We start from the raw sequence: 23,753 nt of genomic DNA, 5'->3' as shown, positions 1-23,753 counted from the left end.
AATATAATAAATGCTCATTGGTGGTTACCTTAAGATGAATATTTAATTGTCTAAAACCAATTGAAAGTGTTTTATTGTATCTTAAATTATTCACCATTCAGTATCATCTATTATTGGGAAGATTCCTATATTGAGATGGAGTTTATAATACAGATATTCTCAAGATTATGTGGTTCTGTGAACTAGCTGTCCCAGGAAGTAATGAGCTACCTTCTCCAGAAATAGTTAAGCAAATTCAGAAAGTTCTATGATGATTTATTGTAAAAAAAAAAAAAAAAAAAGACTCCAAAAGTAGGCAGTTGAATTAAAGTACCCTTAAAATGCCTTCTGACATTAACCAACAATCTAAAAATTTGGATCATGTTGTCATGTATCCCCTCTGAGAATCCTACCACTCTCTTTCTCTGTCTCATTTACTAACATTTATATGGAGGCATGACTCTAAGCAATTGAACACTAGGCATGGAATTATGAAATTAATAATGAAAATATTAAATTAGGATAATCTACATGACAGGTTTAAAAATGACACTTTGTTGCCCAATTCTTTAAACTTTATCTTCTTGGGAAGTTTGTCTTCTCTACTTGGGATAGAAGTCTATCTTCTTGGGAAGTTTGTCTTCTCTACTTGGGATAAAACCATTTGGTAGTTTCCTTGAATTCTCGAAAGACTTTTTTTTTAATCATAAAATAATGAAAAATATATGGCTGACAATCATAGGGCTAAAAATGATGTATGAGAGGCATGTTTTCACCTTAAAAAAGAAAGTGTAATAAACTAACCTAAGTCAAGTCTATTTAAAAAACTACATGATAAAAGATACACTTAATGGAAGAGGAGGAAAAAAACTTTGGCCCTTAATAAGCCACTATCTCAATTTATTAGAAGAAAAGAAAAGAACTAGAAAATCCAAAAGCATTGTGCCCTCCTTCAATAGCAACTGGCTAATAACTTGTCTTAGGTTAGAATAACTTAGAGAGATATAATACCAGAAAATGGTTAATAAGCATAAGTGTGTGGAAATAGCTTTGGAAACACTTTGACATCTTGTGAAGATGAATCAGAGACTCACCTTTAACAAGGGATAATTGATACTTGCAACCCATATGTTGGTAAATGGAGCCTCCAGGATAATAGCATCAACTGGAAATCCTTGAAAATAATAAAAAAGAAGTAACTCCTCTATCATATATAAATACTACCTTTCTTAAATAAGGAGTTCTAAGGTCTTGTACATGAATTGCCTATGCCAAAATTATTTGTGAAGCTTATTAATAATGCAGATTCCTGGACTCCACACTAGACTTGAGTCAGTCAAAATCTCGAAGGAGAGGGGTGGAGAATGCACACTTTTTTAAGTAGGCTTCATACCCAGCATGGAGCCCAGGGCAGGGTTTGAACTCACAACCCTGAGACCAAGACCTGAGCTGAGATCAAGAGTTGGATGCTTAACTGACTGAGTCACCCAGGTGCCCCAAGAGTGCTCATTTATTTTTTTATTTTTTATTCTTATTTTTATTTATTAATTTTTTTTGAGAGAGAGAGGCAGAATGTGAGCCAGAAAGGGTCAGAGAGAGAGGAAGACACAGAATCTGAAGCAGGCTCCAGGCTTTGAGCTGTCAGAACAGAGCCCAATGCAGGGCTCAAACTCACAAACCATGAGATCATGACCTGAGCAGAAGTCAGATGCCCAACCAACTGAGCCACCCAGGCACCCCCAAGAATGCTCATTTTTAACAAGCACCCCCACCCCAAGAGATTTCTATGCACATGATAATTGAAAACCATTACCTTCTTCTAAAACATAAAACCACATTTTCATGACTTAGATAATTTAAGAAAGCAAAGTACTATAGGAAGGGAGATTGTTCTGCAGCTCATTGTTTAGAAAGTACTAGATGCTCACTAGGTTGTTTTAGCCAACACTTCCTCTAAGAACAATGAGAAAATGTGTGTTAGACGGGGATATGAATTTGTATATGTACACAGTAGTCCCCCTTTATCCACAATTTCACTTTCTGCAGTTTCAGTTACCTGCAGTCAAGTATGGTCCAGAAGGAGATAATCCTGCTTCAGTCGTATTATCAGAAGGTCAGTAGTAGCCTAACACTACACAATGCCTACATCATTTGCCTCACTTCATCGTGTAGGCATTTTATCACCTCACATCATCACAGGAACTGAATACAGTACAATGTTTTAAGAAAGAGAGACCATAGTCATATAACTTTTATTATAGTATACTGTTATATATGTTAGTGTGTTATTATTAATCTCTTACTGTGCCTAATTTATATTTTGAGAGAGAGAGAGATGGCACAGAGAGATAGGCTGATAGCACAGAGCCTGATGTGGGGCTTAATCCCATGAACCAGGAGATCGTGACCTGAGCCAAAATCAAGACTCAGACGTTCAACCAACTGAGGCACCCAGGTGTCCTGTGCCTAATTTATAAATTAAACTTTATCAGGGGCACCTGGGTGGCTCAGTCGGTTAAGCATCCAACTTTGGCTCAGGTCATGCTCTCACGGATCGTGGGTTCAAGCCCTGCCTCGGGCTCTGTGCTGACGGCTCAGACCCTGGAGCCTGCTTCGGATTCTGTGTCTCCATCTCTCTGCCCCTCCCCCATGTCCCACATACTCTGTGTGTCTCTCAAAAATAAACATTAAAAAAATTTTTTCAAAAAAGCTTATATACATATGTGAAAAACATAGTATATATAGGGTTTGGTATTATCTCTGGTTTCAGGCATCCATTGTAGGTCTTGGAACATACTCCCCATGGATAAGGGAGGGCTACGTATATATGTATACGTATATGTTTGAAGGCATCTCAGAGCTACTAAATCAATGAGATTTTAAGAGCCAATAACAAAAGAAAAACAGCCACAAGATTTTGAGCTGCTTTTCCCCTCAAAGCAGTTGAAACTTTGAAAGCAACAGTGGTGGCTGCTCATAGAGGCTTAGATCTAGAGAGAACTTTCAGCATTCCCACAGGATCAAAAGGACAAAAATTAGAGTTCAGAATCTGACAAGAAGGAGGGCTCAAGAAATTTCTCAGACTTTTGTTGGGACTTCAAAGGACTATACCCTGGGAGTAATGGTGAACTAGAAACAGACCAGCTGTCATAAAGACTGAAGCCCAGCTTCAAATCAGCTCAATTTCTGATTGAATTAAGGTGATCTCCCCTCTATTTTAACTGCCTTTCAGAAGAAAAGTAACTTTGTCTGGAATATTATCCCTAGTCCCTCAAATCACCTCTACAATTTCCATAAACAATGTCTACATTTAATCAAAAATAACTAGGCATACAACAAATAAAAACAAAAACATAAAGAGACCAAAAATACAAAACAACAACAACAACAACAACAGATAACAGAAACAGATCAACAAAGGAACTAGATATTGGCATTATGATATATGGACTTTAAAATAACTTGTAGGGGCACCTGAGTGGCTCAGTCGGTTAAGGGGCCGACTTCGGCTCAGGTCATGATCTCGCGGTCCGTGAGTTTGAGCCCCGCGTCGGGCCCTGTGCTGACAGCTCAGAGCCTGGAGCTTGTTTCCGATTCTGTGTCTCCCTCTCTCTGACCCTCCCCCGTTCATGCTCTGTCTCTCTCTGTCTCAAGAATAAATAAAAATTAAAAAATAAATAAATAAAAATAAAATAAAATAACTTGTAAATAAACTGTAATATAGTAAAATATTTATTAAAATTTTAATATTTAATAAAATTTGGTATTACATAGTAAACAGTGTACTATGTCAAAAGAAAATATTTAAACTGGAGCACAGGAGCACCTAGGTGTCTCAGTCAGTTGTGTCTGACTTTGGCTCATGTCATGATCTTGAGGTTTGTGAGTTTGAGGTCCGCATCAGGGTCTGTGCTGAAAGCTCACAGCCTAAAGCCTGCTTCAGATTCTGTGTCTCCCTCTCTCTCTCTGCTCTTCCCCCACTCATACTCTGTCTGTGTCTCTCAAAAATGAATAAACATTTTTAAAAAATGAAAAAAATAAAAATAAACTAGAGCACAAATAGAAAAATGTCTGGAAAACCCAGAAAAGAATATTGGAAACATACAGGACATGGGAACAGATCTAAAAAAATACATATAATTATAGTCCCAGGGGGGAGAGAAGATGAAAAATGGGGTAGGCACAATATTTGAAGATATAATGACCAATTTTCCAAAATGGATGGACATCAAGCCAGAGTTCAGAGGTATTATGAACCCCAAGCAGGATAAGTACTAGGAAACCCACACCTAGGAAAATCACAGTAAAAATGCTGAAAACCAAAGACAAAAAGAATCTCAAAATAACCAGAAGAAAAAGTAAACATTATCTTCAAATTAAGGAGCAGCAGTAAGACTGGAAGCTGACTTCCCAATGGAATAGTGAAAGCCAGAACAAAATGGATGATGTCTTCAAAGTATTGGAATAAAATAACTACCAACCAAGTATGCCCAATGGAAATATCCTTCAAAAATGAAGATGAAATAAAGATATTTTCAGGCCCAAACTGAGAGAATTCTTCACCACAGACAGGCAGAACAAAAATCCCAAATGAAAGCACAGAAATGCTATAAGTAGTAAAAAGCAAAGAAAAGGGTAAATCTAAATATTGACTTCATACTATAAGAATAGTAATGTTTTATGGAGCGAGTAATAAAGAGGAAATTAAAATACATGATAGCAAGAGTTCATAAGTCAGGAATGTAAATGGAATTAAAGTGTTCTAAGGTCATTGCATTATCTAAGAAGTGAAGTACTCATTTGTGTGAGAATTTAGGTCAGATAAATACAGCATCATCAACACTGTGCAGGGAGCTATGAGAACTTAGAGGATCAGGAGATAATATCTGCTTTATTTCCATAACTAGGTAAGACTGCGTATAGCAGGTGACTTGCTTTCAAATGTTATGTAACTCAACCTGACCTGTATTGACAAGTTAGGTTTAAGATATAACGCGAGAGATTACGTGCTTTTAACGTACATCAAAATCCCCTTGTCCTATTCACAGAGATTCTAATTCGTGAAAACAGCTAGGATCCAGGAACTGTGTGCTTATAACAAGCACCTCTGGGGATTCGGATACAGGCAGCTGTCAGAACACTTTGGGAAACACTGACATAAACGTGATGGAAGAAGGGCTGCAGCAAGCAAGTCCTGCTTGTTATTTCATAAATGTATTTTTTCCTCCCCTATAATACAAATTACTCCATAGTAACATTTACTTCACAGTGAGGGCTTTTTCAAAGGTAATTTTAACTGTTCCTCAGCATTTACTTTTAATTTCATGATCTTGAAGAGCAACTGTTATTTTACATCAAATAGAAAAAAAAAAGCTTATTACACTATCAGAAACTGTCTCAGGTTGGGGTGCTTGAGGTATCTCTGTGTTCTGAGTGTGCACAGTGTTTACTTTCCCGCCCCCAGCTAAGAAATAACGTGTGAGCATTTTATGGTACCTTTCTCTTCCAGTACTTTTGCGGCATTGGTCGCAACTCTGTAAAGCAATGAAAATTAGTACATTTGTGAAGCAGTAACTTAACAGTCAAGTAAACAGTACAGACATCCAATATGAGCATCTGATGAAAGCTCTGGACCCTCCGCTAGAACACAGACACAAAATTTCGCATAGGATTTCAAGGAGTTCCACTGGCCCTAAATTAAGAATCCTTTTCTTTAAAACTCTCAAGGAGGGGCGCCTGGGTGGCGCAGTCGGTTAGGCGTCCGACTTCAGCCAGGTCACGATCTCGCGGTCCGTGAGTTCGAGCCCCGCGTCAGGCTCTTGGCTGATGGCTCAGAGCCTGGAGCCTGTTTCCGATTCTGTGTCTCCCTCTCTCTCTGCCCCTCCCCCGTTCATGCTCTGTGTCTCTCTGTCCCAAAAATAAATAAACGTTGAAAACTCTCAAGGAGAGTTCTGGAATGGGCTTCAGTGTCACAGATGACCGTAGAGCTACACCCTCCCACGCATTACAAACTAGCACTTGCGATGGCAATGTCTCTAGCCATGTGTGGGATGTGAGAGAAACCAGAGCCCCCTCTCCTGGCTCAGTGCTCCTTCTTCTATGCACTGCTGCCTTTGATATGACACCAAAGTCCTAAGGACCCACCTAAAGCCATCTTCAGACCCCACTTACCCTGTACCCAGAGAGTGGCCCCAGAGACACACAGGGGTGGTACCACATCTCGCCTTGGTCCACTCATAGACACAAATAGCATCTGCAGTCAGCCCCTCCTCTGTGGGCTTCCCTGTGGAGTCCCCGAACCCTGGCAGTAAGGAAAGACAAGCACAGAATCACTACCTCCAAAACCGGGGCGATCAAAAGCCCTCCTGCTTATTGAAAAGTCCTTATATACTGTTCTTAACACATACCTCTGTAGTCCACAGACAGGACATGAAAGCCACCGTCACTCAGCACCTAGATGACAAAGGAGCTGTTACCATTTTAATTAGGGGGTGTAAACAGAAAAGGTGGTATAACCTCCTCAACACTTCCATAAAACTAGTTGTGATGGTTTCATAGGCAGGGAATAGATGAAATCTGCTGCCTGGCTTCAAATGTGAGAAGGTTAGACTCAACAGGAAAGGAGTGTGGCGGGGGCAGAGCAGGGTCAGACAGCCTGCTCACACCCCGGCTGTGCCCCTTACTGGCTGTGTGACCTTGAGCAAGCCACTAAACATCCGACTATGTAAATGTTATTCTGAAAAGTGAAAAATAGTAGTGGCTATCTTCAGGATTGTTGGAAGATTATGTGAAATGACATATTAAAGTATCTTGGTACATAGTAAATGTCTGTTTCAAGAATTTGCTTGAGAACAGGTCTACACAGAGTTGTAGCAGAGGAGTCAAAAAATGGGAAGATATTTATATTAAATATGAACAAAGAGTTAATACCAATCAAAAATAAACAGATTGCCTGATTCTGTGAAACCATTGCCAAGCCCCAAGTGGATGAATGAGGAAGGAATACGAAAATACAATTTCAAATGAAATGAATTGCAATGATAGACAAAGAGAAAAGGGGGACAAAAATGGAAAATGTTATTTAATCCTCACAATAGTCCCTAAAAGGTAGGTGTTATCCCCATTTTATAGATAAAGAAATTGAGTCTGAGGGTTTAGGTTAGTTCTTGGTCACCCAAATGGCTAGAGACAGAACCAGGATTCACACCTGGGACTGTTTATGTCCAAACACTGCACTTCCCCTGCCATTGCATAGAGGTAGGTAGCTGAATCTCACCTAGGAATCTTTAAATATAAATCCAACCAATAATGAGAAACTAAGTGAAACTTTGTAATATCTCCAAAATAGTTATCCAAGACACAGAGCAGTTAGGCATCCGGGGAAATTGGAGTATTCACGTGATCACTATACAATGAAAGACCACTTGATGAAAAAACTCAAGAACGGTAACAGATCTTACTCCTAAGAATTGATCTTTAGGAGAAAATTCCAAAAGAAGAATAAACTAAAGGCTTAAAGTTTTCTCTATCAATATTATTTAAATGATTTTAGCAGGGGGACTATTGACTTTATAATTAGATAATGTTGTATCTAAGAACAGTGGAATAGTTAAGTAAATAAACAATTGTCGATAAATATAATGGAGAATGATCACCTTTTAAATTAGTGACTGTGACAACTATGGGAAAACACGGAACAATGTTTATAATGTAGTATTAAGTAAGAGCACAACATAAAATTACATGCAGATGCAATCACAGTTATATAAAAACTTTATATAAAGAGACAAAGACGGTAAGGTGGATTACAAATTAATGAAAACAGCCGTGTTGAATGACTGAAGCTATGAATGAATGGATGAATGAATGAGACAATGAGAAGGAGGGAAGGAAGCAAGGCAAGAAGAAAGAGAGGAACGACAACAATAGTAAAGATCTAATTTTTTTAAGTTTATGTATTTTGAGAGAGCGAGAGAGGGCACATATGTGAATGGGGAAGAGCAGAGAGGAGAGAGAGAGAGAGAGAGTGTGTCCCAAGCAGGTTCCACACTGTCAATGCAAAGCCTGACACAGGGCTCGAACTCATGAACTGTGAGATCATGACTGGGCACAAATCAAGAGTCGGACACTTAACCGACTGAGCCATCCAGGTACCCCAAGATTTAATTTTTAAAGGAAATCATCCATTCAAAGAAGAGAATGAAGGACTAAGATGTTTGGTCAGACTGGGAAATGATGACCATGGCACAAGGTATCCAGGGTCGGCCTGGGGGAAGAAGTCTTATGATACTTTCCCTCCCACCCCAACTACCACAAGCATGACCTGGCTACTTTTCACACCTGCACCTACGACTCTTTTCCTTTCTGTGCACACAGGGGATATACAATTCAGCTTTGCCAAGAGTGGGAGAGGGAAAAACACATGTTCTCATGGACATCAGCTTCACCACCATCTGGCCTAGGAAGTGTGGAGAGTGAGGTGCAGGGTAGAAAGCAAACCTAAAAATTAATAGACATGATCATCCCAGGCAGAACTGCATCCAGACCACCACTCCTCCGGTCAGTCTGAGAAGGCAGTGAAGACAGGGAGGAGTAGACAAGAGAGGAGTTTCTTGTCTGAATGAGGGAGGGAGGATGAAGGGGGCACTTGGCCATGCTGGGCCTGGCAGGATTCCCATTAACGCTGTCACGCCAGGAAAGGGCTCTGAGGTGGGAGGGCGTGTGGGAGGAGAGATCAGGTCCTGTGGTCAATAACTGGACAAGCAGCCTGGTCACCTGAGGGAGAGGTGACCCAATCAGGGTGTGGGAGAAGATGAACAGGTAGCTGCCCTACCAGCCATGAGTCAGATATGGCTGAGTGGAAAGCCTGCTCCCTCACACTTGGAAATGCAGGGGCCGCGCCCCACAAACTGTAGTCAGGTAGCAGGCTAGCGAGAAGAGCAGTGTGGCCACCATTTCACTTGCAAAACCCTTCATGGGACTGAAGCCAGAGCCTGAATGACTTTTTTTTTTTTTTTTTTTTTTTAGTGTTTATTTATATGTGAGAGAGAGACAGAGCACGAAAGACAGAGTGAAGGAGAGAGGGAGACACAGGATCTGAAGTAGGCTCCAGGCTCTGAGCGGTCAGCACAGAGCCTGACACAGGGCTGGAACCCTCAAACCGTGAGATCATGACCTGAGCTGAAGTTGGACACTTAGCCGAGTCACCCAGGTGCCCCCTGAATGACTTTTAAAAGCAGACATTCTATGTCTTTATCCTCTTCCACCAAAAGAAAAAAAAGGAGGGGGGGTTGTTTCCCATAGGGAATAATATACTCTCTCAACCCTCCTCCCAGCCCTCAGAAAAATCAAATAGGTCTTCAACTCCATCTGGTGATGAAGGTAATATATTTATGAAAGTGTTTTGGTTCTCAGAGATGTTCACTTCTGTTTTCATCCCCCGTGGTGACTGCAGGAAGAGAAACCCATGTGAGGGACTTTGAGCCCTAGACACCAAACCCACTCTCAGGAGCTCTCAGTAGATATCCGTGCTGAGGGCTGAGAAAGATCTGTGGCTGTAGCCCAAAAGAGAATAAATAAAGACATAGAATTGGTACCTTGAGGCCCCTTCAGACATACCTTTACGAGCTTAAGTCTGTGAGGAGCTGCCCTGTAAAGGAGGTAAAAAAAACAATTTAAAAAAAAAAAAAAAGAGCAAGAATTAGGAATTACCATGACAAATCCAATAAAAATCACTATCATGGTTCTGGCATCTGACCTCATGCCTTTCTTTTTCAGGTTAGAAAAGTAAATAACTAGGAGGAAGGGAAATGGTTTTTGGTGTCATAGCCCACTTGGATGTGTCAGGGTGAACGATGGATGGCTCCCCATCGCTGCTGTGTGTGTCTGTATGGGTGCCGGATGCCCAGGTGGCCAGTGCTTCTCAAAAGAGGCATGTGATTAACTACTGGCAATCCACTTCCTTTCACTGCTACACAGCAAAACTTATTTCTAAGAATACTTTTAGAAGCTAAAGGAAAATCAGTTCCGGAAAGTGGCTTTTCAGAACAAAGGATGACACAGCCATGTTCACTAAACTAAGATGTGCCTGTACCCTGTTCACCCTGCCATTAAGTGCAAGATGAAGTGAAGGAGACAGACTCACAGTCCCAAAGGTACAAGAAACCCTTTTTCCCCCAAATAACCATATTATCTACTCTCTATTAATAAAAGGGAGACAAAGATGATTCAAAAGGCAGAGGATTCTTTTAAAAACCATTTGAATTTTTGTTTTAGAGCCAAATGTCTTCAACTTTCGTGGATCATGGAGCCCTTAAAACATGTAATTAAAGCTATGGGCCCATTTCCCAGAAAAATATATCCACACTTGACATTTTCTGTACAATTTTGTGGAAGAGGTTCAGGGACCCTCCGGGGTTTTTCTCTGGGTCCCAAGTCTAGAACCACTATTTTCAACAAGGTCCTGGTGACCTCCCATTTGGCCTCCTTTTGGCTCAGTACTGCTGGTAGCAAGCTGAGACTTCTGGCAGGGAACAGGAAGAAGCTGGGGCTAACCCCAGAGCCAGTAAATCTGGGATAACAGCAGATTCACACTGAGGGGCAGAAATGAACGTGTGGGCCAAATACATACACTGTAGCACCGTGCCCAAGTTTGCCCAATCAGAACAATGTTAAACAGTGTTGAAAGATGTTGAATTTTGGGGCGCCTGGGTGGCGCAGTCGGTTAAGCGTCCGACTTCAGCCAGGTCCTGATCTCGCGGTCCGTGAGTTCGAGCCCCGCGTCAGGCTCTGGGCTGATGGCTCAGAGCCTGGAGCCTGTTTCCGATTCTGTGTCTCCCTCTCTCTCTGCCCCTCCCCCGTTCATGCTCTGTCTCTCTCTGTCCCAAAAATAAATAAAAAATGTTGAAAAAAAAAAAAAAAAAAAAGAAAGATGTTGAATTTCATGGAAAGCCTCTGTAAATATCTCTCTAAAATGGACATCTCCTGAAAGCCCTTGGTGCAAAGTCAAGTCTTGAGAAAGCCATCAAGACAGAAAAAGAGAGTGAAAAAAAGACGCAGGCAACAGAGCCTAGGGGCAGATTCCAGAGCTTGTCACTTAGTGTGCAATGTCCCTTCAGAGACAGAGCTGGGTCTGTAGGTCTCTGAGGCACGTCACCCCTCCCCCAACCCAAAGCGATGCAGTCACAGCTGATAATCATCACCGATGACAGGCCCACTGGAGGCTCTGGCAGCACATCAAAAGGGAGCAGGACTTCAGGGAGGCGTTCTTTGTTACAAAGCAAGGATGGAACAACAGAGAGTGGGCTGAGGCATCAGTATGCTAGACTAGAACCAGTCAGATGGTCCCCAGTACCAGTGGTCAGAATTCCAGATGATGTCTCATAGGGAGTCCATGCATTTGATTAATAGGATGCATGGTAATTAAGGAATCTCCATGTACTTCTGTGAGAAGACCATTGATATGGAAATTGCTCTCCTTTTCCCCATATCTCATGCCTGTTCCCTTTCCAGTTATCCGTGGGCTCAGTTCATCATTTCAGACACTCTTTGGAGTAAAGGAACCACTGCCTTCCTTGAAATTGGGATCCAAATTTTAGAAGTTAGTCTTTCAGTTAAAGATCTACTTTATTCTACATATGGAATATGTAGGGTTTTTTTTAAGAGAAGCCTATTGCCAGAACGCCCTCAAATTTCCACAAAGGAGAAAAGACTATATGGAGGCATGCTTACAGAATTGAAAACTGAGCTCTGCCTTTTATTCCCCTATGGGGCTGAAATGCTACCTCTCTCTTTAAAAAACAAAAAACTCCAAGCAAAGGCACTGACCTATGTTCTGCGCTGCCATGAAGATAAACAATGATTGGATTGCCATCATGAAGGGCTGCTTCGTACCAGCAACGGTCCTTTCCCTTCGCATCCTCACCCCGGCAGCTGGGAACCGTGTGCCTGAAGAGCAAGGAAAGGTTTTAACAAACAGAGGGAATTGGCTTTCCTAGCCAAAGTCTGAAGCCCTCCTTACGTCAATCATAGATATAGATTTATATGTTTATCTATGTATAAATATATACTACATATTTATGTATAGAAATTTCTGAGTATTATATGCACCTGGTAAAAATTAAAATATAATACCACAAACATCTTACAGCGAAAACCACTACTCTACCCCACCTCCCTCATGCACAGAAACAATCCCTTTTAACCATTTGCTGTTTTAGTTCTTCTGATGCCTACACCTATTAATCTTCCAAGACTGCGAATCTTAGGTGCTGTCCATTGAAATGAAGTCCATTGGGTGGAAACAAGTAAAAGACAATAGGTATTTGTCACCTGCTGTTTGTTTCGCTGAAAAAAGCAAGTTGAAAGAATTTAAAGGGAAACCAGTTTAGGTAGGAGAAAAGAACTTTCGTGTGAAATGAAGCTGTTCTCCAGAAAGCTGTGACCTTGTGATTTTAAACACCTGCCTAAACACCAGTTCCTCCACCCTGTTAAATCAGTGAACGAATCCTGAGGACGCAAATCCTGCCATATGACATGTCACAAAGGGACTTGGAGAATTGGCTACGTAATGATAAATCTTCAGTCCTCTCAACCGTTTAGGGGCACAAAGTCTGACATCAAGCCCATCAGCACCGAGAGGACAGGCATCACTGCCAGCTGGATAAGCCAGGGCAGGAGCAAAGAATAAAAAGATTTTCAAATGCCAGCACAATCAGCTGAACCACACGGTGCACATTAGGAAGAAGTTATGTGAACCCATGTTGGTTTCCACACATTCTAGGAACACACGTTTGAACTCAGGAAGAGGAAGCATAAAACAGGACACTGGAAAAATGGCAGCCAAGAACAAGTAGTAGAACCAAACAGAAAAAAATATTGACATTAGCATAGCAAAAAAAGCAATAGAACGCTCATGATTTTGACAGTTGAGTTTCTCTGTGCCAAGCACTGTGCTAAGCAGTGAAAACCCGCCAACAAAGTCACCTACAAAAGTTACAGTCTTGTAAAGAAGACTGACATTAACCAAATAATCGCACAAGCACTGATTGAATTACCATGGGAATAAATGCCGTACAGGACAAGCACAGGTGGCCTAAAATGGGAGATGAGGCAGGGCTTCATTGAAAATTAGCAAATTACCATTGAAATGGAGACCCTGAAGATGAGTAGGCAGTTAGCTGGCCGAAAGGAGGGAGCAAAGTGTTGCACTCAGAGCATATCCTGCGAGAGCGTGGCTTGGTGTGCAAGGAGGCCAGCAGGTCTGCAATAGTGTAGGAAGGCTGGTGTGGAATAAGGCAGAAGAGTGAGGCATGGCAGGTCCTTCAGACCCGGTGAAAGAGCCAATGCACAGAGCAACACCCAAAAGACTTTGCACTCCAAGGTAAAATCAGTGAGAAGCAAATTCAGGTAGGTCAGATATCCGTACAAAGGGAAGGTATATGGAACAGCAAGAAACACCAACCTCTCCACAGGTGACTCACACCGTGCTGCTCACCCGTGCCCTTCTAACATGAAAACCACGTCCGTGAAGCGGCCCAGTGTCCCTCAGTGCACTCACCAGATTCCCAGAATCACCCCAGGTTCGACTCTGATATAGAAGTTCACTGTGTGAGCAATCTTTAACTCCGGTCTCTTTAAGTCCACAAGAAAGGGTGCTTTGACTAGAAAGCAGAAGTCATTATCAACACCCCAAATCAAATTCCGTGTCTTTTAATCACTATCGAAAAAAGTAGTTAGTCTCATGGTTAACATGGTTTCTAAGTTGCAAGCTACCACACGAAATTCTTAGCAAAGTATTTTACTTTATAAACGAGGAGTAGCCCACAGGAGAGGTGCCAAAACAAAAACAAGACAACAATAAAACAAAAAACCCTAAAGCAAGATTTTAAAATAGCACCAGTGTGATAGGCCATAATAGAGTTTATTCAATCCTTAGCCTAGTCTTAAACTAAAAACAAAGGAGACTATTCCCCTAAAAAGTTAAGAGGGTCTAGAAGAAAGGAATGAGTATTCTTCCTATGTCAAGCGTTACTGTTTCCACTAAATAAAATCTAATCATTAGCCACAAACCATGAGATGGCCAGAATCAACATACCTGTGGGAGCAGGCAGTGAGAGCATTGGCTGTGTGCTGGAAGGACTGTGTTGTTACAATGTACACTGTTACACTAATTAACAGCACTCAGTAGAAAAAACATGGGAAAACAGATTACTCACATCAGTGTCTCCCCACCCCAGTTCTCTGCTTTCTCTCTCTTTCAAGGGGTACAGGTAAAATGAAGAAGCAAGAAAGTAGAGAATACACCAAGCAGTAAGGTATCCATATTACCAGCTAATATAAAGACTGAGCTCCTGAAGTTAAACCCCACCCACAAAGCCATGTTTTTCTATCCATCTCCCCCCAACAGTTTGCAAGGATTCATGCTAGACCCCAAAGCCAGTGTTAAACAGGTTTCAGATCATTGAAATCTAGCCACAATTTTATTTTATTTTTTTAATTTTTGAGAGAGAGAGAAAGTGCGAGTGAGGGAGGAGCAGAGAGAGTGGGAAAGAGAGAATCCCAAGCAGACTCCACACTGTCAGTGTGGAGCCTGACACAGGGCTCGAACCCATGAACTGTGAGATCAGAACCTGAGCTGAAATCAGACGCTAAACTGACTGAGCCACCCAGACGCTCCTCTAGCTACAATTTTATAGCTGACATGCCTTTTTCATTGTCACAACTTAAAGGGCAGTGAGGTCCTTATTTGGGAAAAAATATATAGGCAAATTAATGAAAGATATATACTTACAAAAATTAAAAAATATTAGCATGTTCATCAAAGGAGGAAAAATGTGTTCTTTTAATGGTTTACTAGTAAAGCTGTTGTACAGAGCCGCAATTTTTCTTCCTAGTGTTGAACAGGAACGTGGAATAGATCTGAAAGATATAGTGAAACAAAAACAAGGTGTTCAAAATCAGTCCAAGTTTTGTCTTGGTGTGGTTTTTCTCTTAACCAAATAGAATTTCAGAGACTAACACTGGGAATTACAGGTGACTTGGCATTAAAGCAAAATGTTTTACAGAATTGTAGGTCATTAGGACAGATCAGGACTGGGCACTAAGGAGAATAGGAAAGGAAGGCAATAAATCAAGGCCCCAACCAGCTGCTGAAAAAGCCCAGGTTTCACAGAACAGAAGTGGGCGGGAGCATGAATGCACCAGGGTCAGGCCCATTCCCCCAGTGCATCCCCAAAGAAGACCAAGGCTGGACCCCAAAGTCATCAGGAAATAGGATGCAGACTACTAATAGGTGCCACAGTCTTAGATCACATCACGATTTAGTGCTGTATGTGTTAACTATTATTAGTCTAAAGCAGTGCATGAAAAATCATCAGATTCCCCAGTCTTCTGGCTGGGTCTTAAGAAGAAATGAGCCAATGAAAGAAAAATCCCCAATTCTGACGTGACATCCCAGGTAAGAGTGGCTGTGAGGAGCAGGGTGGGGAGCAGGGGAGTACCTGGAGGTTGTTGCTGCATCAGGGCGGGGGCCTGGTCAGGAAATGGGACACAGCAGGCCATACACATTTTGTTTATTCTACTGTTTGTTCCCATGACACAAACCACCCAAACCAGGAGTCATCAGCAGACAAGTTAGTTAGGACTTGTCCATGAGGGGTCACTAATGCCACCTCGGTCTCGAGCCACATCTCTTATGAGGGTTGAATGCCTCCTACCTTTGAGAAACGAGGGACACAGGAAGTCAGTGTCACCACTTCCTGCTTCCAGTTTTTATCCACATCATCCATTAAAGAAATCCCTTTCCCTCTTTCACACTGTCAATGTAAAAGACTGCTCAGTGTAATCAAATCATGAGGTTATGGGACTGGAAAGCATTTTGGATGCACTGTTCCCCGCCCCCCCCCTCCGATTTCTCTGCTAGACCAGAGCTGTTGTTACCTGCAATTTGCAAATGAGGAGACTGAAAAGTTTAAGTAAATTCCCCAATGCCACAGAGCCAATGAATGGCCGAGTCATGTGTACCCAGGTCGGTGTGACCCCAGAGTTCTATGAAGATGTCCAATGAGCTGTCACAGTCCCGGTGAATGCTGATTGCCATCCACACAGGCACAAATGAACCTCAAGAACAAGGCTGGCTTCTGGCAACAAAATTCAGTCCTTAGAGGAAGTTGTTTCAGGACCACCCCCACTCCCGCCTTCTCCCCTTCTGCACCCTTGGCCTTTCTTAGGGTCCATTCTTCCTCCCACACTCTTCTCCCTTCCTGTTCCTGTGTTCTCAAGGAGCCTTCTGACTCCAAAGTCATCAAAGAAAGACCTCTAAAAAGAAATTCTCCCTCGTATTAATATTAAAAATTCAGAGTGCTTATATGTCTGGAAGAGGCATGAAGGGAGAAGAGCATGCATCGCCAATGAATTTCCAGAAATTCTGCAGGCTGTGGAAAAGAGACGTGGGCTAAGTGTAATGGGTAGCCCTCCAAGTAGCAGGCATAGGCAACTGCCTACGCCTAAAATCAGCAAGGAGAAAATGAAAATGATTGTTTCATAATACTTTAAAATAGCCTCCATGAAGGAGGTGGGAAGGAGAGGACATTGTTGTTCTGATTTTAGAGATAAGAAACCAACACCCCAGAGAAGCCGCTTTGAGCCCCAGATCAAGTCCAGACGGGCAGAACGGAACACAGGTTGAATTCTTATGCTTCCTTCCAGTTGGCTGGCTCAGGCTTTCTTTCTCCTGATTCTGAACTCACGCTACCCTGCCTGTTAGTCTCCCGCTAAGTTATCTTTTGAAGGTAGCAGGGTGCTTGGGAAGCAGAGGCAGTAGAGGGAAATATGTTTCTGTTTTTAAAGAATAATTCATACAGGACCCTTCTCTCAAATAGCTCAAGGCACTTCTGTGAGAAGCACTGCGGGAAGAGAACAGAGTGACCAGATCCCTCGGAGCATCAATAATGCACAGCAACTTCTTTTAACTAGGGGTTGTCAATTTGACTTCCCCTAGATCAGCGGGGGATCAAAAGTCACCAGTGGCTAACAGACCTTATTTGAGTGGAGGATGCAATTTCAGGCCAATCCCCGCTAACGGCCAGCCACATCAAACAGCCACCTTGATGCTTTGGTGTTCTTTCACCTGCCCTTTGATCAGCTGTGGCTGTAACTGCACAGCATCCCACAGGGGCCACAGAACCTAACTGGATCATTCTTACCTTGGAACCTGAGTTGCTGCGGGGCGAATCATTCATGTTCACGCTCAGAGGCACCAGCTTTAGGAAGCCCAACTCTAACCCCATTTGGCAAGACAGCTATTCCAAATAGTAAGACAATGCCACACAGGCATCCCATGTACCCATTCATTCAGCCAACATGAATTGATCACCGAGCACCTAAGTTATATCTGTGTTCTCCTCCCTTCTTTCCTCCCAACCAAATCCTGCCCTTCCGTCAATCCACTCAAGGGTTTCTTCTTTGTTGAAGCCTCTCTCTGAGATAGACCTTCCCACGGTGACCTTCCCTCTCTTTTCACCCCTCCCACTAATTATAATTGGGCCTCAGTTTGACCTGTAATTGTTCTCCAGTTGTTTTCCCACTATCAGTCCTGCGTTCCCACTGACGAGAACCACATGGCATATAGTGCTGTTTTTACGGTGCTCCCTGTCTAGCTCAGGTCGGAGAACTGTCCTGCAAATGGATCTCTCTCCTACGGGAGAAGGAAGCAATGCGTATTGGTAGCTTCAGGGTAGAGAAGAAGGGCTTCATTCTCTTTTCTGAATTACAATTGAAAATTAATCAATGGGAGGGACACCTGGGTGGCTCAGTCGGTTGAGCGTCCAACTTCGGCTCAGATCATGATCTCACAGTTCATGAGTTTGGGCCCCGCATCGGGCTCTGTGCTGACAGCTCGGAGCCTGGAGCCTGCTTCGGATTCTGTGTCTCCCTCTCTCTCTGCCCCTCCCCCGCTCATGCTCTGTCTCTCCCTCTCTCTCTCTCTCACTCTCAAAAATAAATAATAAAACATTTAAAATTTTTTAAAGAAAAAAAGAAAAGAAAATCAATCAATGTGAGCTTCACAAGAGCAGGGATTTGTGCCAGTTTTATTTACTTCTTTGTGCCCAAGCCTAAACTAGTGCCCAACAGGGAGGCGACGGCCAGTGCTGTGAAAAGACTGAATCCGTCTATCAGCCTGCTCATGGGGGGCGGGGGGTATTCTTAAATTATCCAGAAATGCGAAGACTCGGGGTGAATGGGGAGCAATGAAGAGGGAAATAGCCCATTGGCTTCCCTCAGCTTCTTTCCTGAGCACATTGCCCATTTTTCTAGTTGGAAGAAAACCAATTGCAAGTGAAGATTTACTCTCCTGGACCCGTCTATCTTAAGTAGCAACTACACCTTATGAAATATTTGCAAAATAAACAGATCCCCAAGGCATTAAAAAATAATCACTGAAAACACCTTTTCATTAAATGTTTTCCTTGAGTCACACAACACATCACAATAGATCCTGTGCGACTAGCAGTTCCAAACGCAGGGCCAGCCCTCCGTGAATGCTTGCGGATCTAAACTAACTTGGCTCCAAGAAACAAAAGGATCCAGGATGCTGGATATCGGTCTGTGCTTCAGCCTCAGCAGGTCTTAAATTAGAGCAGTAGAGATGATGAAATGTGCTTGTATCTTATTCTTTCAGGAAGCATCTCCTGAGACTTATTTTTTAGTAATTAGTAAAGCAAGTAAGAGAGGGTCCCCAATTCCCCATGTCCCATTCCATTATCAACAAAGTGGATTGTTCTCTAAAAGCATGAACTGCAGCTTTGATTCTCTGCCAAATAAATGTTAAATAATCAGCCACCAACTCTAGAGAGAGCATGAAAGATAAAGCAGAAAATGCCAGCTTTTTCAGAACAACCATGTCAAGGAGGTAAGGCCCAGGAACGTGAAGTTGAAAAGTGTAATCAGTCAGGATATTCTGACTAATGGTCAGTGTGGGTCTACACTGCTGGCCCAGGGGAGAGCTGCTCTCTGCTCCAGAAGGAATAGAAGAGACAAGATCGGTTTTAGTCTTCATCACTCACACATTCCAAAGTGAAGTCCCTGGTGTCTGGATGTGACTCTTGGATACTTTGTAATCAGCAATAAACAAAATATAGGAATATAAAGGAAGGTGAACAGAAATGCCAATACCTTCCCACTCCAACAAAACAAGTCAAGATACTGAGTCTCCTGAGTCCCGGGTCTCTAACCAACACCTGGCTTCAATGCAAATGAGACTGGCAATATATTGCTGGTCGATTCAGGGTAGTTTACTGTTAAAGCCACGGATTTAAAATAGGAGAAAGAGTAAGTTTAAACCCACTGATACAGACATTTCAGAGTTAAAAGGATGTAAGAACTTGGCACAGGTATGGTTTCAATGCACTATACATTTTTAGCATTATGGAGGGATGTTCTTTAAACACATCCAAGAGAGTTCCCCCTGGGGGAGCTGGCCTTCCGCCCACACAGACAGGCCTTTGACCTAAGTGGATGCCATCTAAGAGTCATGGTAGATTCGTATTGTCACTATTATTGGTCTTCTTAAAAATCCGCCCGGAATTTTAGCACAATGGTCAAAGCAGGTAAGAGACCGGTAGAGGAACCTGAGCCATCTTTGTGGAAATCTCTATTTCAGAAACCCCAAGGGGATGTAAGCTCCTGAAAAAGCAAACCCTAGAGGCTCGCGGGTGGGAACAGGCGCCGAGGCGAAGGATCACGCGGCCCAAAGGGCGCCGGGGCTCGCAAGGCTCTGGGGGCCCCCGAACCCTGCGGGGAGCCCCAGGGCCAGGTCCGCCCGCCGCCTGGGGCCCGATGCGCCCTGCCCATCCCCGGGGCTCAGGGCGGGGGGACGACGGGGCGCCGGGCCCTGCGCGCGGCCAGCACTCACCGCAGGTTCCGCGCCACCATTTCCCACCAGGCGGCCGCGCAGTCCCGCGCGTCCATCTCGGCGCCGCGCCGTGTGCCCAGCCGCCACCGCGGAGCCCCGGCCTGGAGCCCGAGCCACCCCCGCGGGCGCCCGGCCCGCCCTCCTCCCCCGCGCGGGGGCCCTGTCGGCTGCCGGCCTGGGGCGGGCCTCGGGGTTCCGGCTGCTGGCGGCGTGACCCGCGCCCCCCGGCTGTGCTGGAGGAGCCAGTCACCCGCGCCTGGGGCTGGCTGTGCACGATTTTACTTTCCAGTGTATTCCATACATCTGTGGATGTGTGTGCGCGCCCCGCGCGACGAAATAAAATAGATTTCTTATCATGGTGGTAATAGCGCAAAAATCTGATGGTCACAGTTTTAGATCTGCATGAAGAGTATAAGCTTTCCTCTACTTTGACCCCTCTTCTTTTTTTTTTTCCTTTGTCTTTATTGTTTTTACCTTTTTCTGAAGCTTACCCATCTCCAGCATCCCTGCTCGCCTCCCCCCCACCTCCAGCCCCCTTCCCTTGAGTAATAGTTTATGGGTCCACAGGGTTTTGAACTACACAATTAACACTAAAATTAACACCTTTTTGCCATTTGGTTTATTTAGCAACATCTCTCAGAACCTTGCCTTGTATCCAGGGGTTCACGCCTTGACAGGTTTGGCCTACATAATGCATTGCCACGCAGGGAAGTCGCCTGGCAAAGTGTGGGGGCAAAGGAGGAAGGAAGGGAATGCGGTCTCTATCAGATGCAATTTGATGCCAGTATGAAGATTTCATCTTGGAGGCAAGGAGCAACCTCCCCAGGAGGGAGCATGTGTGTATGTGTTTTTGTTTGTTAGTTAGTTTGTTTGTTTGCTTGTTTGTTGTGGTGCTTGTGCTATGGGGCAAAGGGCATAAGGGAGGACTGCCAAACCCCGGAAAGTGCACAGGGACCCCCCTGCTTGGGTCCAGTAGGACAGTCTGGAGAAAAGCACCCATATCTTTCAAGAAAGGGCCGTTCTCTTCAAGGACTAGGCCATTTCCTAGAACTAGCCAGCCAAGGAGGAATTTTGTTCACTGCCTCTTGTAATTGCTCTGGGGATGTCAATTTTCTGGGTCCTATCAAGACAGAAGAGGAATCAGATCAGGAAGGATGGAAGGGATCTGGGCCTGACTGATGAGCCACCTGCGGGTGAGTTTTCTCAGGGCCACCCACACCCTGCATGGTAAGGGAGGTTATGTTCCCACTCAAGCAGGTGTCCTTCACAAAATGGGTCTGGAATCCCATAGAACCTGTTTAGGGAAGCTCTGGAGGAGACCCTAGGCCTTGCCATGTGGAGGTGGAGCGATCAGAGACAGGGAGCACTGGGGGAGGACTATGCAGCAGCTGCATTTGGTCCCAGATTGCATTTCCATCTGTTTATTCAAGTTGAGAGGATAGAGGTCCACAAGCTGGTTCAGCCAAAAAGTTGTAGGCCCCAAGTCTAGCAAAATGTTTGAAATGCTCAGCCAAATCCCTGAAGTTGGAAATCACTATGGCCCCTTTTTTAAAAAGACTGCAAAGATGAGGGGTGCCTGAGTGGCTCAGTCGGTTAAGCTCCCAACTCCGGCTCAGGTTACGATCTCACAGTTCATGAGTTCGAGCCCCACGTCAGGCTCTGTGCTGACAAGCTCAGAGCCTGGAGCCTGCTTCAGATTCTGTGTCTCCCTCTCTCTCTCTGCCCTTCCCCCATTCACTCTCTGTCTCTCAAAAATGAATAAACTTAAAAAAAAAATGTGCTTAAAAAAGACTGTAAAGATTAAAACTCTAGGTGAAAGCTTTCCCTGACATTAATAGCCCCTTTTCAAATGGCATGTCCTGGAAATCAGAGAGCAGAGTCTCTGATTGGATTTGGCAGAATCTAAAACACAAGTGATTCGTTCATTTATTCAGCATTATTCGCTAGGCAACTTTTAAGTGCCAGGTACCACGTTGGGATACAAAGCAGCGTCCTGCCTGGTAGAGAGATTTATCTCAGAGGAATCACGAGAACACAAGATAGGAATTGAAGAGTGCACTAAGGTCACTCAGGTCAGGGGGGCACAGGGCCTGGATGTGGGGAGAGGAGGTTGAGTCCAAAGGGATATGAGGGAATGTTCTAGGGTGATGGAAAAAGTACACATCTCCAGTGTGGTGGTGGTTTTATGACTGTAAACTTTCACCAAAATTCACAGAATTGGAAACCTTTCAAGGGTGAATTTGACCGAATATAAATTATACCTCAACAAACCTGACTTGTGGAAAAGAAATCTAAGAAATGTATGGACAAATTATATAAGTAAACATGTCTTATGTGATTTTGTAGAAATGACAAGACACCCCTGGTACACATATTTCAGAAACCAATGGGTGGATGTTATTTGTGCTTTTAGTAGAAAAAGAAATCTCGGTTAGAGATAGATTAATTTTACCACCAAGAATTGTTCTGGAGGAGCGCCTGGCTGGCTCAGTCAGAAGAGGGTACAACTCTTGATCTCGTGGTTCGTGAGTTCAAGCCCCACATGGGGTGCAGAGATTACCTAAATAAATAAAACGAAAAAAGAAAGAGGTATTCTGGCAAAAAGGAATTGGAGATAACACTGTCTCTCAGTTGCCTCGCAGCTGTGAAAACAAACTGCTGGTGACAAAGCACTTGAGGAACAAAGAAGTAGCAAACAACAACTCGCTAATTTTATATTATTTAGAGAAATTTTATCTTGAAAGTAAAGTATTCATCCCCCTTGCATTTTCTTCTTTTTATTTTATTTTTTTAATGTTTTTATTTATTTTTGAGACTGAGAGAGACAGAGCATGAGCAGGGGAGGGGCAGAGAGAGGGGGAGACACAGAATCTGAAGCAGGCTCCAGGCTCTGAGCTGTCAACACAGAGCCTGATGCGGGGCTCGAACTCACGAGCTGTGAGATCAGGACCTGAGCTGAAATCGGATGCTCAACCGAGTGAGCCACTCAAGTGCCTCCCCATTATTTAATTTTAGAATATTTCATCACTCCAAAAGGAAACCCCATGCCCTTTGCTGGGTCATATGGTAATGTTGTGCTTAATTTTTTGAGGGACTTCTAAACTCTCTTCCAAAGTGGCTACCCCACTGTTCAATCCCACCAGCATGAGCACCCCGTGCACCCCCTTGCTCGACGTCTTCACCTTGCCTCAGTTTCCCATATGCCAATAGGCAATTACCAAAAGAAACAAACTGATGCTGTTGATGCTGAAATGAAAGATTAAAGGGAAGTCTGAGGACAGTCCCAGATGATAGTGAGTGAGTGAGGTGACTCACTCAGAACATTCATTTTTCTATGCTGTTAAAGTTTTGTATTGTCTTTGCCTACATCAGGTCTAATTTAAAGCCTGATTTATTACAGTTACAAGAGTGGATGGTTACTCTTGGTTTGAACTCCAGAGTGTTCCTCTGAGCTTCCTTTTAGTGGAAGGGGTGATTTCTTTGAGAAGAGAGAGTGATGGGAGAGTTGAACCTGGGAGCAAAGTGCTCAAGTGCCTTCTATCTTCCCAAGAACCACGCACGGTCCAGGACATGGCCCAAGGGCTCCCTTGTCTCTCCGTTGGCAAGAGTTGGGACTCTGCCTTTTCCCTGTACCTATGGAAGCACTGGGCCCAGATGAAGGCCCAGCAGTTAAAACTCCTCGTCCCTCTCTGGATGCTCTCCTTCAAATGCCCCTGGCCATTCCTTAAAGGTGACTTGGTCTACAGGCTTCCTTCCTAGCCCTGCTTCTCTTCGCAGGTTATACCAGTGTTTTCAGTTAGGGGCGCCTGGGTGGCCCAGTCAGTTAAGCATCTGACTTCGGCTCAGGTCATGATCTCAAAAT

General features: G+C 43.6%; 1 protein-coding gene across 2 annotated transcripts in view; it reads right to left on the bottom strand.

Annotated features, from left to right (window-relative positions):
• ABHD12B (abhydrolase domain containing 12B) overlaps positions 1 to 20,148 on the bottom strand; it is a 30,135-nt gene extending 9,987 nt beyond the window's left edge. The window contains exons 1-9 of one of the 2 annotated variants that reach the window (XM_045450947.1): positions 19,892 to 20,148; positions 14,771 to 14,898; positions 13,538 to 13,640; positions 11,806 to 11,925; positions 9,598 to 9,628; positions 6,387 to 6,432; positions 6,151 to 6,280; positions 5,476 to 5,513; positions 1,074 to 1,153 (exon numbers count right to left, since the gene is read on the bottom strand). In XM_045450947.1, coding sequence (XP_045306903.1) covers positions 1,074 to 1,153; positions 5,476 to 5,513; positions 6,151 to 6,280; positions 6,387 to 6,432; positions 9,598 to 9,628; positions 11,806 to 11,925; positions 13,538 to 13,640; positions 14,771 to 14,898; positions 19,892 to 19,947 — 732 coding nt within the window. In that variant the 5' untranslated portion in view covers positions 19,948 to 20,148. The remainder of the gene's footprint in view (positions 1 to 1,073; positions 1,154 to 5,475; positions 5,514 to 6,150; positions 6,281 to 6,386; positions 6,433 to 9,597; positions 9,629 to 11,805; positions 11,926 to 13,537; positions 13,641 to 14,770; positions 14,899 to 19,891) is intronic. The other variant, XM_045450948.1, reaches the window with a different exon arrangement.
• Positions 20,149 to 23,753: the final 3,605 nt, after the last annotated feature.

Source organism: Leopardus geoffroyi, chromosome B3 (assembly GCF_018350155.1).
Source record: "Leopardus geoffroyi isolate Oge1 chromosome B3, O.geoffroyi_Oge1_pat1.0, whole genome shotgun sequence".
Classification (NCBI taxonomy): Eukaryota; Metazoa; Chordata; class Mammalia; order Carnivora; family Felidae; genus Leopardus; species Leopardus geoffroyi.
Note: the sequence above shows the minus strand (reverse complement) of the source record. Positions and strands in the feature narration are given on the sequence as shown.